Genomic DNA, 14,918 nt, shown 5'->3' on the forward strand with positions numbered 1-14,918 from the left:
CTTGCTCTCAGTGCAGCACACTGTCATACAAGCTCCATCAAAGTTTGCTGCACTATACTTGGTGCTGGGTTGGGCATGTTAGAAGGAAGCAACAAGTGGTTCCCAAGAATTACTGTTTTTCTCAGGCCAGAGCTGAGGTTAATTAGTGAATGTATTTGCAAAATTTGTACTGCCTGATTCTAGTGCATTGTGCGAATGAGCTTCATTCTCCAGGAGTGCCAGAGCAGCTGAAGAAAATGTTGGGTTTCCTTCCATTCTCTTACTATTTTTTGCATCTGTGGTGGTTCTTCAGGGCAATGCTGCCCGATATCATGAACAGAGTGGAGGATGTTGTCTGAAGCATTCTGCTCCACAGCTCTTCTATCCATTGCCCAAATGAATCTGTAAAAGTCACTCCTAATCCAAAGTTCTTTGGAATCTGTTATTTTTATGGTTGGTTGTCTGCCCCTTTGGTTGATAAAAACTATGGTTAGTTTAAAGAAGATACAAAGCCTATACTAGCAGCATATAAAGCTCATCTGCTCTGCAGAGTGAGAGATCTGTCCTGACAAATACTCCAAGTGGAAGCAGAGTATTGCATTTTTAATTTAAAATACTGCTTCTCCCAGTCAAGTAACGTACATTCCCCATTGTCATTGTTAATATCAGGATTTCATCTTTAGTAGCCAGATTCAGGCAGAAACCTAGCATATTGTCTTGATTCGGGTGTGGCACACCCGTCTTGAACTGAAGAAATAGCCTGCTTCCTTGACTGAAGTTGGAGTTTAGCTTGGATTAAATATTAAGCAGACAACTAGTATTGTCAAGCAATGCAGATGTTATTTGATGAATTGGGAGAGCAGCTCTAATGCTGGATTTTTTTTATGTTTACACACAGTACATATTTAATCCTACCAACAGTATTTATGATTCAGCAACTTTCTTTTCTTTTCCATTGATCAACCCTCCTTAGCTTAGATCAAACTTCGGGGTTTTTTTTTCTTTCTCATTCATCCTTCCTATCGGCTCATAGGTAATTGAAAGAGCTTATCAGGATCAGTCTGTCTGAGATCTGCTCACTGCATGACTTTTTCTCCCAGTGCATATGATGTAGTGTCCAATTTTCCTCTCCAATAATTATGATGAGATGAATGAGTTCATCTGGTAAGGCAGGCTGGTAATGAGAATTTTTTGTCAACCCTGCTGTCTAGAAGAATCTTTTTCTCACAATTCACTTTGAATTGTACTGCATTTCACAGTCTCTGCTGTCTCACTGCTTTGAATGCCTGCTGGTAACGTTTGCCATCATCTGAAAATACATGTGTTTTATTAGGAAATGGATGAAGACTGAAGGGCTCTGTTTCAGATTGCTTTGAGAGATCAAACATTTCTGACCTTTCTAGAATGTTTTTGATCTAATTTCTTCAATCATCTTTTGGTTTGTTTGTTTCTCAGTTGGGTATTATGAGGTTTCAGATATGCTAGCAATTTAAATCCTCTGTTTAAGAGGATAACCAAGGTGACATACCAGTAGTATGAAATATTTTGGGGTGTTTAGCTATATGCAAACGGCCTTACAACATTTAGAGGCACAGGTAGGAGTCCTCTAAAGGTCTACTGCTGAAATCCTGAAGACTGAACTTCTTAACAAAAGTATATCTATAATATATAACAGGAGTAAGAGCTATCTGCATTATATTCCAGGGTGAAAGGATAGTTCAAGTTGCCTGCCAGTTTTTAAATCAATGCTGAAGTACTGAGATGCATAAGAGCCAGTCTGGGTATGAATTTCCTGATTAACTGTTAACTCTGCATGAGCTCCTTACCTGTACTGAATGCAAAGATGCTGTGTGTTTTCATTTATTTTCAAAATGAAGTCATTGCACTGGTGGATGAAAAATTGTTTCTCAAACAGCAGGCCTTTTGAATATATATTAATTCTGGCAATATCTTCTTTTATGTCTCATTTTTCATTTAGGATAATAAGCGAATCCCTTAGAGACCAGCTTCTAGTTACCATCCAGAAAACCTTTAACTACAACAGGAATCAAGCTCATCAGCTGTTCATCATTCTCATGGAGTGTATGAAAAAAAAAGAACTTGTAAGTGTCCTGAAAGTAGTTCACAAAGATAATTTCTGTGACCAAACTTTATAGAGTACTTTCAAGTGCTATTCTCCCAGGGTTACAGTTTAACCTCCCCCCCCCCCCCATAACTCCATAAATGTACACAATCATTCATTCATAAGCATAGGCCAAGAAAGGGATTTTGTCTTTTGGAAAGCCTCTAAAACCAATTTCAGATTCTTCTCCTGTGTAAGTTGATAGGAATCTTCTTTCATGGACTTCTGCAATACAGACTAAGACACTGAGATAAATGCACTAAAACTATGATCAACTGCAGAAAGTAGAGGGAAGATAATTGAAGAAAGTGTTCCTAGGAGCAATAAGCATTCAAAGTGCATCAGTACAGTTTTGGTCTTCTGATATAGTTACTTTTTAACAGCTTTTCATTCCAGTAAAATGGGCTCTTCAGGTCTTTCAAAAGCAATTGAAATAGTAAGTGTCCTTGAAGATCCCAGCCTTGCTTGATCCTGGCTTGTTGCAGGCCTGTTCTATGTACTGTACCACTCAGTCAGGTTCCTGCCCATCTGCCATATCTCAGCTGCAGAAAAAAAGTGTGCTCAGGAAAAGAAAATCTTTAACATTCACATCTGTCATCTGTGAACAGTGTCTTGAAATTGTGTTCACTGTGCCTGTGCCTTTGCAGGCAAAATGAACCTTTGAGTGTTTTCCTTTGACTAATTGTCTTACTGAATTTTTTTAAATATGACCTCTCCCTGAGTCCTGATATAATTCCATTTCATTCTTTCATACAAATCCTAAGCAGCTGTTTTAATAGCAGATGAACAGTCTGATAGATTTTTGTGGTTTTTTTTAATTACAGCTGGAACTAGTATGGCTGATTTTTTTATCTTTTTTGGTAAAGTTGCATATTTCTATTAGATAGAAAGAAGAGACAACTACCACAGCCTTCTCCTCAGGTTGTCTGTAGGGAATCAGATAACCAAACTGCTATTGAATTTAGGTGTAAAATGTGGGGCAGTTTCATTCTTCAGGATACCTAATTGTATCACTAAGGAAGTGACACCTATAACAGGAGCAGCTGTAAAGAAACTATTTGAATGGCAGATGAAACTTTTCTCATGAGGCTGAGAAAAGAGGGAATTTTTTTCTAGGTTCCTAGTAAAATGGTGTTTCATGCTCCCTTAAAACTAAGTGTGTTTTCCTTCCACAGAGCCCACACTTTCTGTCTTTGGTCAATTTGGGGACAAACTCTAAACTTTGGTCTTCCTAAGTTTAATACTGTCTTCAACAGATGATGTGAAACTTTTTTCTTAAAATTTAGAATAAACAATAAACTGAATGTAGCATTCCTTACAGTTCTTACTCTTTTGAGTAGGGAATTTTCTTTTGATTTCTAGAAATAATTGTTTAGTTGTTCAATGAGAAATAATAATCCTGCTCTGGTACCCAGAGAAGTATGATGGAAGGGGGAAAGAAAAGTCTTTTCCCTGGAGTATTTGGTTGTTACTTGCCATGGCAGTACTGCATGTAGTAGCTGCTAGTGTTTGCATTTCTAGTCTCAGATTTGTAGCAAAGAAAATTAATACAATGTGATTTTTAGTTATCTAAGCCTAAATCCTGACGTATTTACTTCAGAATCAGTGCAGTGATTTAGTTTGAGCATGGGGTCAGGTGTATTGTTGTGAGAAAGGGGAGCAGCCCCTGTATGTTACTCGTGTAAGTGCTATTGATTCTTAAGTAGTAGCTTTTGTGCAAGTAAGATCTGCATCAAATTGTCTAAAATTTGACCTGATTTATGCACATGAACATGAACAGTCCCACCATTTTTTGCTAGAGCTGTCACTACCATGCACAGGCATGCTTCTGGTTCCATCTTTTCTGTTGTGTGGTTTCATACTCACTTGGTATTATTAGTGAGTGAAGGACTAATGCAAGAAGATACCACTTGATCCCCACTTAGAGTAATAGGATACAGAGCTCAACTCAGCACAATGGTACTAATCATAACGCAAAGAAACTTCCTCAAATCTGTACATCAAGCTTTGTGCTAGTCCTCTTTTTATACAAGCTGCTCCCAGTGATCAAAGTACCAATTAAGGCATTACATTTTACATTACTTTTGAGCAATTAAAGTAAACACTGGAAATGAAGAGATCACTTTTATCAGATTAGAATTATCCCTGATGTTCCAGTGAAGGAACAAAGAGGACCACAAAAAACCTCCAGAAATCCAGTTCATCATTTCCACTGAATGAACTCCGATTCTCTGAGATGTCCTGTTCTACTTTTCAACACTCTTTAAGTCTCACATCAGTAGAAAGGTGGCTAGCAAAGAATTTGGAACATAAAAGAAGTTTATGTTATGAAGAAGTTTAATGATGTTTGCTATTTTTTCTTTCTCTTGCTTTGGAGAGATGGACACTAAAATTGGTTAACTAAATACTTAAATACCAACAAGTAGTTTCCCGCCTCCCATATAGTATTGTAGAAGTCTCTTCTAATAGTGTTTCCATTCTTCCTCCATTCTTTCCAATGCTTTTCTTTCCAAGGTTCATTACATTTGATGCTGAATTCCCTTTAGTGTGGGAGGGATTTCTGCAAAAAGAGAAGGTCCATTTTAGTTTTATCTCTGTTTTTGATTTTTGATCAGATTTTGATACTACTTAGTTCTTGGGTTCATAAAAGCCAGATTATGCAATTTTGCATGATTTTTAGCAACATATATTTAAATACCTTTGCCAGAACTAAATTCTGTAAGGATTAATCCAGCTGCAAATGCCACTTGGAACAGAATATGACAAACGGTGTATTTTCTAGTAATTGTGCTCTGTACTGCAATCAAATAGATATCCATCCATGCTTTTTTCTTATGCATTCAGAAGTATTACTAGCATGCACAGTTGATTATGTAAAATCTTACTTAAAGGCTCCAAATGTGAAGTCTTTACATTTGTCTGGGTAATATAAATGTACTGCTGATATATTTACATTTGTACGACGCCAACATTAGTTCCATACATATGCCTTCATCAGAAATCATGTTGGTAATAAGCATGACTATGATAAGCTGACTGTAAGAGCGTCAGCCTTCCTAGAGAAGTTGATTGAGAAAAGAGAGCCCACACCTGCCTTAGTCAACTGCTTTGAATTTAAAATGCACATCAGAGCCGGCCTGATTTACTCAGCAAAGTTCAGACACTGACTGTGCAGCCTAAGCAGGCTTATGGTTTGCATTTGTTGATAATTTTGTCTGCTTTTGTGTTAATTAATACTTTTTTCCTTTAGTTCTTCTCTCTTCTGATGTCATGTATTTTTGCATTCATGCAAAGTCTATTCTGTTGAGAAAATTGCTATTCCCAGTACTTAATGCTAGCAGCTGCTGTGAAGATTCACTTTCCGAAAATGAAGAATTTGTTATTTTTTGTCTGCATTCAATATTAACTTAATTAACATAGAATATTAGTTTATTCTGCCTTTGAATTATTAATCTTTTCATATGTAGTTAGTTCAATGGCTAGGCTTTATACAAATTACTATTTTTAAAATCAGTGAATTGTAATGGACTCAACAAAGCAAATGTGACTAGAAATAATTGCTTTTCTTTATTAGTTGATTCAGCTTTTTTGATTGTCAATATTTAGCATATCCTGCAACTAAAAAACATTTGACTATTATCGTCAATAAAATTAATGCTATGATAGTTATCTCAGGTAACTAGCATTTCCATTTCCTAGCTGGCATTTTCATTACTAATGGAAAGTAATTGAACTGTCAGAAAACAAATCAGTTTGGCATGGCAGGTTTTTTACCACTTTTCAAAATTCATGGGTTTGGTGAAGAATTTTATCAAGTTGGGATATTTTAGGATAACTTTATTGAAAGAATTTAATTAAATGCTTTTGTGATAATTAGATTTCAAAGAAAAATTTAGTGGAACTGTACTTTTTGAAAAATCTCAAGTCTTAGAAAATAATAAAGCTTTACCATTCTGCTCTTTTTTGTATCTACACGTTTAGTCTGTCATGTGTTGTAATTTTGTGTGTTTGGATTTTTGCTATCCTTTAGATTACTGTGTTCCGCATGGGGTCTGAAGGGCAACAGGACATTGAGATGTCTATTTTAACTGCTCTCCTCAAAGGTGGGTTTTGCAAGCAATTAGGAAGGATGCACAAATTGATCCCAAGAAGATGGTCCTATACACTGTCTGAAGTTCACTCTTGATGTTTAAGTCTTTGATTTATTCGCTTGGATTCTAACAAGTAACCTGAACATGCTTGGCTTAAGGTTCAGATTAGCTTGAAGCATACAATCTAGACGGAAAGTTTTGTGTGGCTTTCCTTACCTAAAAGCCTGGGATGGGAATGCTGCAACAACTATGCTACTGATATTTCAACACATTTTATTGCAGTTCTAGCATATATTAATAAAGTTAGAAAAAAAGGTGGGAAGGTTAAAAGACTATCTGGCTTTTTCCAGATCTCAGACTGTGGTCTTTAAGCTTTAGCGTAAAATTTAAGATCAGTTCCATATTCGGAGTTTGTCATGTTTGCTGAAACAACTGTTTTCTGTCTGCAGGTATATAGTAGTTGATACGGGCTCAGTATGGGATCACTGGAGTCCCCAAAGCTAAGAAATAAAGAGAGGAGTTACTATACTCATATCTACAGCATCAGCCAAAGGAGCTGAGAGGAGGAGTCTTTTAGAACTGTTAAATGTCTATCTTTAGTGTCAGAATATAAAGTCAATGTGGGAGCTTTAAGGAAAAAAGGGAGAGAATCTGGTTAATCCTTTTGAATTAGGATTATGGGGTTAAATGGCAAATGCTATAAATTGATTTGACGAATCCACTGCTTTGTGGTAGAATTATTCTAATGGTAGTATGATATGGAGTCAGGCTTGCTGTTTTCTAGTTCTTGGAGAAGTGAATTACAGAAGGTTGTCCAATCTTGTTTCATCATGCATGAAATACTAAACATCTGTGTGTTTCTCGGTAGGTACCAATGCATCTGCTCCCGACCAGCTCAGCTTGGCTTTGGCCTGGAATCGTGTAGACATTGCACGCAGCCAAATCTTTGTCTTTGGACACCACTGGCCAGTAAGACAAAGTTTTTCTAGTCGTATTGTTTGTTAACAATTTAAAGTAAGTGGTGGAATATTCACAGCTTGGATTTTGTTGGCAGGAGAAACAGTATTGAATTCTGTTTTATGCTGATCTGATGTAGGATATCTCATTAATTAAGAATGACCTATTTGTTTTGAAATTTCCTTATACTGTCATTTGCAAATATTTAGCGATAATTTAATCTTTGTGAAAGAAAGAAAAGCAATTTCACAACAAGCAGAAGAATAACCATATTTGAGATTCATTGTGGGATTTGAAAGAAAAAAAAAAAAAAGCATTTACTGGAAAGAGTCTGTGGCCTTACATACAGCTGGACAATAGCAGTCCTGGTCACCCCCAGTGAATTTGTGTGATGCACTAGCGTTGCCTAGACTTCTGACTTTTTGACATGGGCTAGCAGTTGGCAAAGTCCCCAGCTACCTGTGGCAAGAAAATTCCGGAGCTGCTTAGAAGGAATTGTGTTGCTCACTTCATTAATACCTGTGAAAATCTCTATTTGGATTAATGGAGCAAAATCCTGATGACCAGAAGAAACCACTGCAGAAAACAGGCCTCTGGCAGCCAGAGCTGTGCCAAATGAACTTGGAAGCAGATCTTAAGTAAAGCTGTAGGTCCTGAAGTTGGATTTTCTTTCTCAAATTATTGGAGTTTCATGCTGCACTAGTTGAAGTCAGTGGTTAAACACTGCAGTGCCTTTGTTTATCTGTGTAACCAAAATCCTCTATTTAAGCCACTTTCCTGTTTCACTGTATTGATGCTTTTTGCTTTACTGTGTGAACCATCTGGTGTTGAACTACTATAGTGTCATGAGGAGACCAGCCTAAAAGAGGCAGTAAGAATGAAGTGCAAGAATTACTATTTTTTAAAAAATTAGTTGTAATTCCTGAAACTATGCAATAAAATGACACTCAAAGGAACGCTATTCATGTGCACACTATCCATAATGGTGAGATTTATTTAATTTGGAAGCCCATATAATTAAATTTAAATAAATGTTGCTGCATGTGCTGTTATATTCCTTCACTTATGGTAATGTGATGTTTCCAATATTCAAGGTTCATTAAAATGCTGATACAGAGAGGATTTAATCATCCTAAAGATGATGACATATTATTACTATAAAACATTTATTTGAAGGGAATGTTCCAATCTCCATATTATTGTGGTTAGATTTAGAGATACCACCTAGCAACTGAAGCTGGTTACTGCTTTGGCCTATTTCATACTCATACTCTGCAACAATTTGTGGAAACAGTATCAGCCAATTGCGATTCACTGTCATTTCAAATTCATAAAGATTGCTTTCAGGCTAGCCTGTGCTGCAAGTTGGCAGCTGCAGTTTTGTCCAGGCTTACAAATGGATTCATGGTAGCTAGGCAGAGATATTTTTTTTTTAAGACAAACAAAACCAGAGAAAACAAGCCTTGTTAAAGGCTTGGTTCTGTAGTTGTCTGTGCAGAGCATCGATAGTTGTAATCCACTTTACATGTTTGTGGAGGTTGTATAACCTAAGCATTAACTGGAGCAAGTTAAGCTTCCAAATCACAGACAAGTAGTGTCAAGTTATTTGCATGTGTGCCTGCCTGTCTTGGGTAGTAGATAGGTTGGAAAGGGGAAGGACGTTACAAAGAGTAAATGGGTCTAAAGAGGTATAAACAGAAGTATTGTCTGCAGAATGTAAACGAACCAGTTAGTGGGTCTCTTTCCTCTCCTTTCTGCCTCTGCAGTATGGATGCTATTTGGCATCATGCAACGTTCTTGTTAAGCTCTTTCTGTACAGCTCCTTATCCTGCTTGTTGCTATTTATTTTGACAACTATTGCTTTCACTGAGAGTAAAGAAACTGAAGTGTCACAAAATTGAATAGTGTCTCTTTCCAGTCCTCTCGCACTGATTTTATTTTGCAAGATAAATCCTCCACATTCTACCTACTTCACTACTTTGACTTTCAGTGTTACTGACTATATTGGACCAAACAGCTTTAAAAAAAGTGTAAAGCTGTGGCTATGCAAGAAAGTCCTTATACTTAAGGAAATTATCATTTTTAGTTGACTGCACGTGAGAAGTGGTGACTGGGGAACGAGCTCAACAGGAGTGTATTCAATGAAATAATCACTGTATGATCAATTAGATTTCTAATACTTCTAATGCATTATTAAATACAGCCTTTAGCAAGCCTTACAGCTCCTGATGGTACAGCTCCTGAGAAGGAAAAGAAATCTCCAGCAGCTCAGACTAAAGCAGCCAGAGGGAAAGGAAAAGGGAAGAAAAAGGGAGGAAAAGGAAAAGAAGAGCCAGAAGAAGAAACAGATCCAAGAAAGCTTGAACTCCTGAACTGGGTGAGATGAAAGTATTTGTATTAAAACTGTTGAAGAATTCTTTTTTTTTTTTTTTCATCTTGGGGCCAAAGAGAGTGGGAAAATACACATTTTCATTCTATAGAATGCTCATTTGCACATTCTCACAAGATCAGCAGTAGACTCTGCAGGGATGCTGTTCAGTCTTTGAGCGAGGAATCCCTCTCTCATCCCATGTTCACCACATGCAGCCATACCAGAACAGTACAAGTCAGTGCTTATCTGCTTCATCTTCTTCCTTGCACTTGTCAGAAGTAAATAAGAACACCAGTGGACATCTTCATCCTTCCTTGTACATGTTATTTATCCAGCAAAGGCAGTTTAAATATCTCCATTTTTAAGTGCTTCATTTTCCAGTTGCAATAGGTTAGATTGTCCTGTTGTCTGGATTAAAGTTCATGTGTCAAGGAGATTGCTGCTCAAGGGATTTTCCCCTTTCCTACTGGGTTCTAACCCCTTAGACCATATTAAGAGAAGATCCATTAGGCTTCCTGACCAACATTTTCCAAAGGCAAAGCTAAGTTGGTGAAGGAAGAGGAAGTGCTTCTTCCCAAATGATTTGAGTCTTTTGGCATTACATGTTGCCTTTTCTCTGTGAGGCAGCAGTTTGAGCAAATGATACATATGCAAGTTACCATGTGTCATGGTTTAACCCCAGCCAGCAACTAAGCACCACGCAGCCACTCACTCACTTCCCCCCCATCCAGTGGGATGAGGGAGAGGATAGGGAAAAAAAATAAAACTCATGCAGTGAGATAAGAACAGTTTAACAGGACAGAAAGAAAGAAAATAATAATGATGATGATGATGATAATAATAGTACAATAATAATAATAAAAGAATTGGAATATACAAAACAAGTGATCCACAATGCAATTGCTCACCACTCGCTGAGCAATGCCCTGTTAGTTCCTGAGCAGCGATCCACCCCCTGCCAGCCAGCTCCCCCCAGTTTATATACTAGACATGACATCACACAGTATGGAATATCCCTTTGGCCAGTTTGGGTCTGCTGTCCTGGCTGTGTCCCCTCCCAACTTCTTGCTGGCTGGGCATGAGAAGCTGAAAAATCCTTGATTTAGTATAAACACTACTTAGCAACAACTGAAAACATCAGTATGTTATCAACATTACTCTCATACTAAATCCAAAACATAACACTATACCAGCTTCTAGGAAGACAATTAACTCTATCCCAGCCAAAACCAGGACATCAGGGTAAAGTATGTCAACTTCTTCTTAAACGTATACAGTGCATTTTTCTTAAATTTTAACTTGTTCCTATCAATCATGTTGAAAAAGTAAATCTTTTTTCACATAATGTGTCAAGCATGGTATGCCTGGTTTAGTTAAAAATACTAAACAAAATGATTGAAAGCTACAGTTGTATTGCTAAAGGTTTCTTTCACTGCTCTCCTCTTGCCCAAGACCACATCAGAAAACCCTACCATCTGTATTGATTTGCACATGGGTAAAATGTCATTAATTTTCTAAATTCCTTTTCAATGACAGATTAATCAACATATTTGGGAACTTGGGAATATCCAAAGTAATGAAAATGTTTATGGTTGTTGGTCAACCAACTCTTCTGTGCTCATGTAGTCTCACATTCTCCATTCTGCAATTCAGGTGAATTCCCTGGAGCAGGCTATGCTGGATGCACTGGTTCTGGATCGAGTGGACTTTGTGAAACTGCTTATTGAGAATGGAGTGAACATGCAGCACTTCCTCACTATTCCTCGACTAGAAGAACTTTATAATACCGTGAGTGAGGAGAAATAATAAAACACCCTGTGATATCTTTGCTACTGTATTTCACAGGGGTGTCCTTTTTTTCTCTTCTCCTTCTGAGATATGCTTGTTTTTCCAAAAAGCTCTGAGCCCTGACAATACACAGATGTTGGACAGCAGTAAAGGAAGCCATTGCTACTACATACAGTGTCCTATTTTTTCTCTACATTCCTCATTATTAAGCCTACAGCAGCTTTCAGAAGCTATTGCAGTTTGTTATGTAAATATAGTGATGTATTTAAAATGCACGTTCAGAACACTTAAAGAACTAATGTAGATAGTAAAAATTTAATATCAGCCAGTAGTGGTCATTTACTTTTAATCTCAATTACTTTTCATGTATGTATACTTTAGTATTATTGAAATAAACCTCTAAATTTGGCAAAGTACTTACACAGCAACTTTTATTTTTAGCACATTGCAGAAGTTAGTATCATTTTTCTTTGTGGCCCAGCAAAGCAAAATGTTTTTCCCAAAACTTCAGAACATCATGCTTTTTTATTCAAATTCTCCCCAACCCAAGCCGCAGCAAATTCATCAGGAACATAGCTATTTCTAGACTGTTTTTCTTCCCATCATTTAAATGGCAGGTGTAGTCTAGGGCAGCATTCATACAACATTATAACTTCAGTCTAGTCCTCCAGTCCCTTTATAGCTCCTGCAGCAAGTACAAGTTCAGACAATACCACAAACTACTGTGACTTGAATCCCCACATAAAGGATTATAAGAAAGGGATTACACAGCTCTTGATAAAAATGTGTTTGCCATTGTAGCCCAGTTCCTTCTTTTCGCCCCTGCAGAGTGCGATGGCACATGGTTGCCTAAAGTTCTGCTTACCGTGCTAGATCATTAATTACATTTGTGTTTGCAAAAAAATCTGAAGAATTGAAGCTCTAATAGACCGTGAATGATTTTTGTTTCAGAGATTGGGTCCACCAAATACACTGCATTTGCTAGTCAGAGATGTGAAAAAGGTAAGCTTGACTAACAGCAGCATTACATTTGCATTATGTGAGTCAACAGTAAAAGCAAGCATAGCATGGAGGAAAGCAGACATTTGAAATCAGATGGTAGCTTTTAAGAAAAGGAAAGTTAAATTACTCCTTGTGACAAACAGTGATGTCAGTCTGAATTGAGTAAGGCTATGCTGCACTGCTAGTAATTTAAAAACTAAGGAGAGGAAAATTAAGCTCCTAGTAGTGTAATATATCATTTGAGATTGAGGTTGATAACTGTTTCTTCTTTACAAGCAGCTTCCAATGCAGTGTTACAAAGGAGGAGTGGAAGGAAAGGCCTGCTAAATTAACTGGAAGCCCCACTCACAAGCACAGAATTTGTTCCCTTTTGTTTGTTCCCTTGTGTGTTTTTGAGTTGCTTTTCTCCCATGAGTCCTACTTTTACCTGGGAGAAAATCTATTCTGTTTCTCAGTGCTACAAGTCCTAAATTTGTTCTTCATTTGTTTCCATTACATGTAAATTTGTTTATTATATGTGAACAGGGTCATTGTAAGATTTGTTGTCGTATTTGCTCTCTTTGAGGTTTTGGAGTTTTTCTTCAGTAAAATTCGACTACATGAAATAGCCTGTATTCCTTTTTGCAAAGAAAACTCCCATTTATTCCCAGGAGGTTTAGATGTGGGAATTACACAGTACTGGGTTAATGTATAGTTCATATTGATCTGCTTCATAGTTTAACACTTTTCTCATTCAGTGTTTGTCTTTTTGAGTGTTATTAATGCTCTTCTGTGTTCTGCTTTCTGTCTGTCTCTTCTCCTTTTCATTGCATTTTCATGGCTCACTCATTCAGCGGCAGTCTCGGGGATTCGGTTGGGTTAACATGGAGGTGATGTGTTTGCTTAGGATATAGTTGTTTCATCATAGCAACTTCTCAGTGGTGCTGTAGAATCAGTTATTGTTGTAGGATGTGGCTTGAACAATGAAGCACAGTTTTCAGTTCATGGTTCTAGTGAGTCAATACCTCTATCTGGTGTTTAAGTGTAACAGTGGAAATTATAGTCTGCCTTTTTCTTTGATTCTGGGCTGCACATTAATCTAAATCATGTTCTGCATTGTAGTATTAACTCTGTAGATAATATTATGATGAAATACGAGTTTCCATAAAATCTAAAGTATGCCTCATATTCACCATTAAATTAAGTCACGCTTTTATACTGGATTAATGATAATCAGTACAAAGTTATTTAATTTCATCAATATAACACTTGCAAACAACTCAGGCTTGTATGGACACTGACATATTGTACAAGTAAATCAAATGAAAATTTGTCCTCAAGTATAAATACTGCCAACCACAAAACAAAAAAATCTGGCCCCAAAAATTTTCATTATGTGAATCAGTTATCATTAATTTCATACAAATATGCAGAGACTGAAACCAGTGGCTGTGAATAATACCCATGTGCCAGTTTAAACATGACATATGTCTAGCCAGGCAATTAAATGTATGTTATGTTTTCTTATCCTAAGTCCTTATTTTGTTGTTTGTGGTTTTTTTTATTTTTTGGTAGGGAAATCTTCCACCAGATTATCATATCAGCCTAATAGATATTGGTCTTGTACTTGAATATCTCATGGGTGGAGCTTATCGCTGCAACTATACTCGAAAAAGTTTTCGGACCCTTTATAATAATTTATTTGGACCAAAGAGGGTAAGAATGAGTTCATTCTGGATGTGGCCATCATGCTGATGGTAAAAAATAAGTAATACTCTGTTTCTTTGTCTTTGTGAAACACTACATGTTAAATTCTAAGGAAATGCTGCAAGACCGAAGTTGAAACTCTGGTAGTAAAGTTATGTAAGGAACCTGTAAAAAATCTGTGTTAAAGGATGGGAGGACCCAAAAGGTGGTAAATACATTGATCTGGAGGTGAATTTCCTCCTATTTCAGTAGCTTACAATCCAAGCATTTCTAACTGTGATGTTTGTATATTTACTTATTCCTACTTGAAGCTGTAGCTCTCTTATAATGGTAAACTGGATTGGCCAAGCCAGGCCTACTTATCAAGTAATTACAACCAACAGTAGCCTTAACTTGGGTAAAGCAGAGAGTTTAGTCTGAATACAGAAGAGCTATGAACCTGTTAGAGCAGTTCTTTACAGGACTCACTGTGAGCATAAATCATATCCTATGGAAGCCACTGCAATCTCAGTAAAGCATTTCATAGTCAATCCATCCCACTCCTACCAGTTTGATGCCAGTGCCAGCAACAGATGCCCAGAGATTGAAGAGGGATCACAGGTCAGCAAGAGAACCCCTGAAGAGCAGCACAAAGGAATTCCAGCCACTCCAGCCAGTAAGTCAGCTTCATCATGGGCCCAACTTAAATGCCTCTACGCAAATGCAGGTAGCATGGGGAGTAAACAAGAGGAGTTAGAGACGTGCACATGCCTGCAGGGCTATGATCTTATTGGCATCACTGAGACGTGGTGGGATGGCTCCTGTGACTGGAGTGTTGGAATGGAAGGATACAGGCTCTTTCAGAAGGACAGGCGGGGGAGACAAGGAGAGGGTGTCACCCTCTATGACCAGCTGGAGTTCACGGTCTGCCTGATGAGGAGCT

At 37.4% G+C, this 14,918-nt stretch overlaps 2 protein-coding genes across 2 annotated transcripts in view; both read left to right on the forward strand.

The window, feature by feature from the left end:
• Positions 1 to 14,918, forward strand: part of MTMR10 (myotubularin related protein 10) — a 536,484-nt gene that overhangs the window by 444,350 nt on the left and 77,216 nt on the right. The gene's annotated exons all lie outside the window — the stretch shown is intronic.
• Positions 1 to 14,918, forward strand: part of TRPM1 (transient receptor potential cation channel, subfamily M, member 1) — a 151,092-nt gene that overhangs the window by 109,361 nt on the left and 26,813 nt on the right. Inside the window, exons 11-17 of the mRNA XM_010572265.1 lie at positions 1,958 to 2,081; positions 6,132 to 6,204; positions 7,061 to 7,161; positions 9,353 to 9,526; positions 11,174 to 11,308; positions 12,260 to 12,310; positions 13,865 to 14,005. Coding sequence (XP_010570567.1) covers positions 1,958 to 2,081; positions 6,132 to 6,204; positions 7,061 to 7,161; positions 9,353 to 9,526; positions 11,174 to 11,308; positions 12,260 to 12,310; positions 13,865 to 14,005 — 799 coding nt within the window. The remainder of the gene's footprint in view (positions 1 to 1,957; positions 2,082 to 6,131; positions 6,205 to 7,060; positions 7,162 to 9,352; positions 9,527 to 11,173; positions 11,309 to 12,259; positions 12,311 to 13,864; positions 14,006 to 14,918) is intronic.

This window comes from Haliaeetus leucocephalus, unplaced genomic scaffold (assembly GCF_000737465.1).
Source record: "Haliaeetus leucocephalus isolate CR32 unplaced genomic scaffold, Haliaeetus_leucocephalus-4.0 Scaffold339, whole genome shotgun sequence".
NCBI classification, from domain to species: Eukaryota; Metazoa; Chordata; class Aves; order Accipitriformes; family Accipitridae; genus Haliaeetus; species Haliaeetus leucocephalus.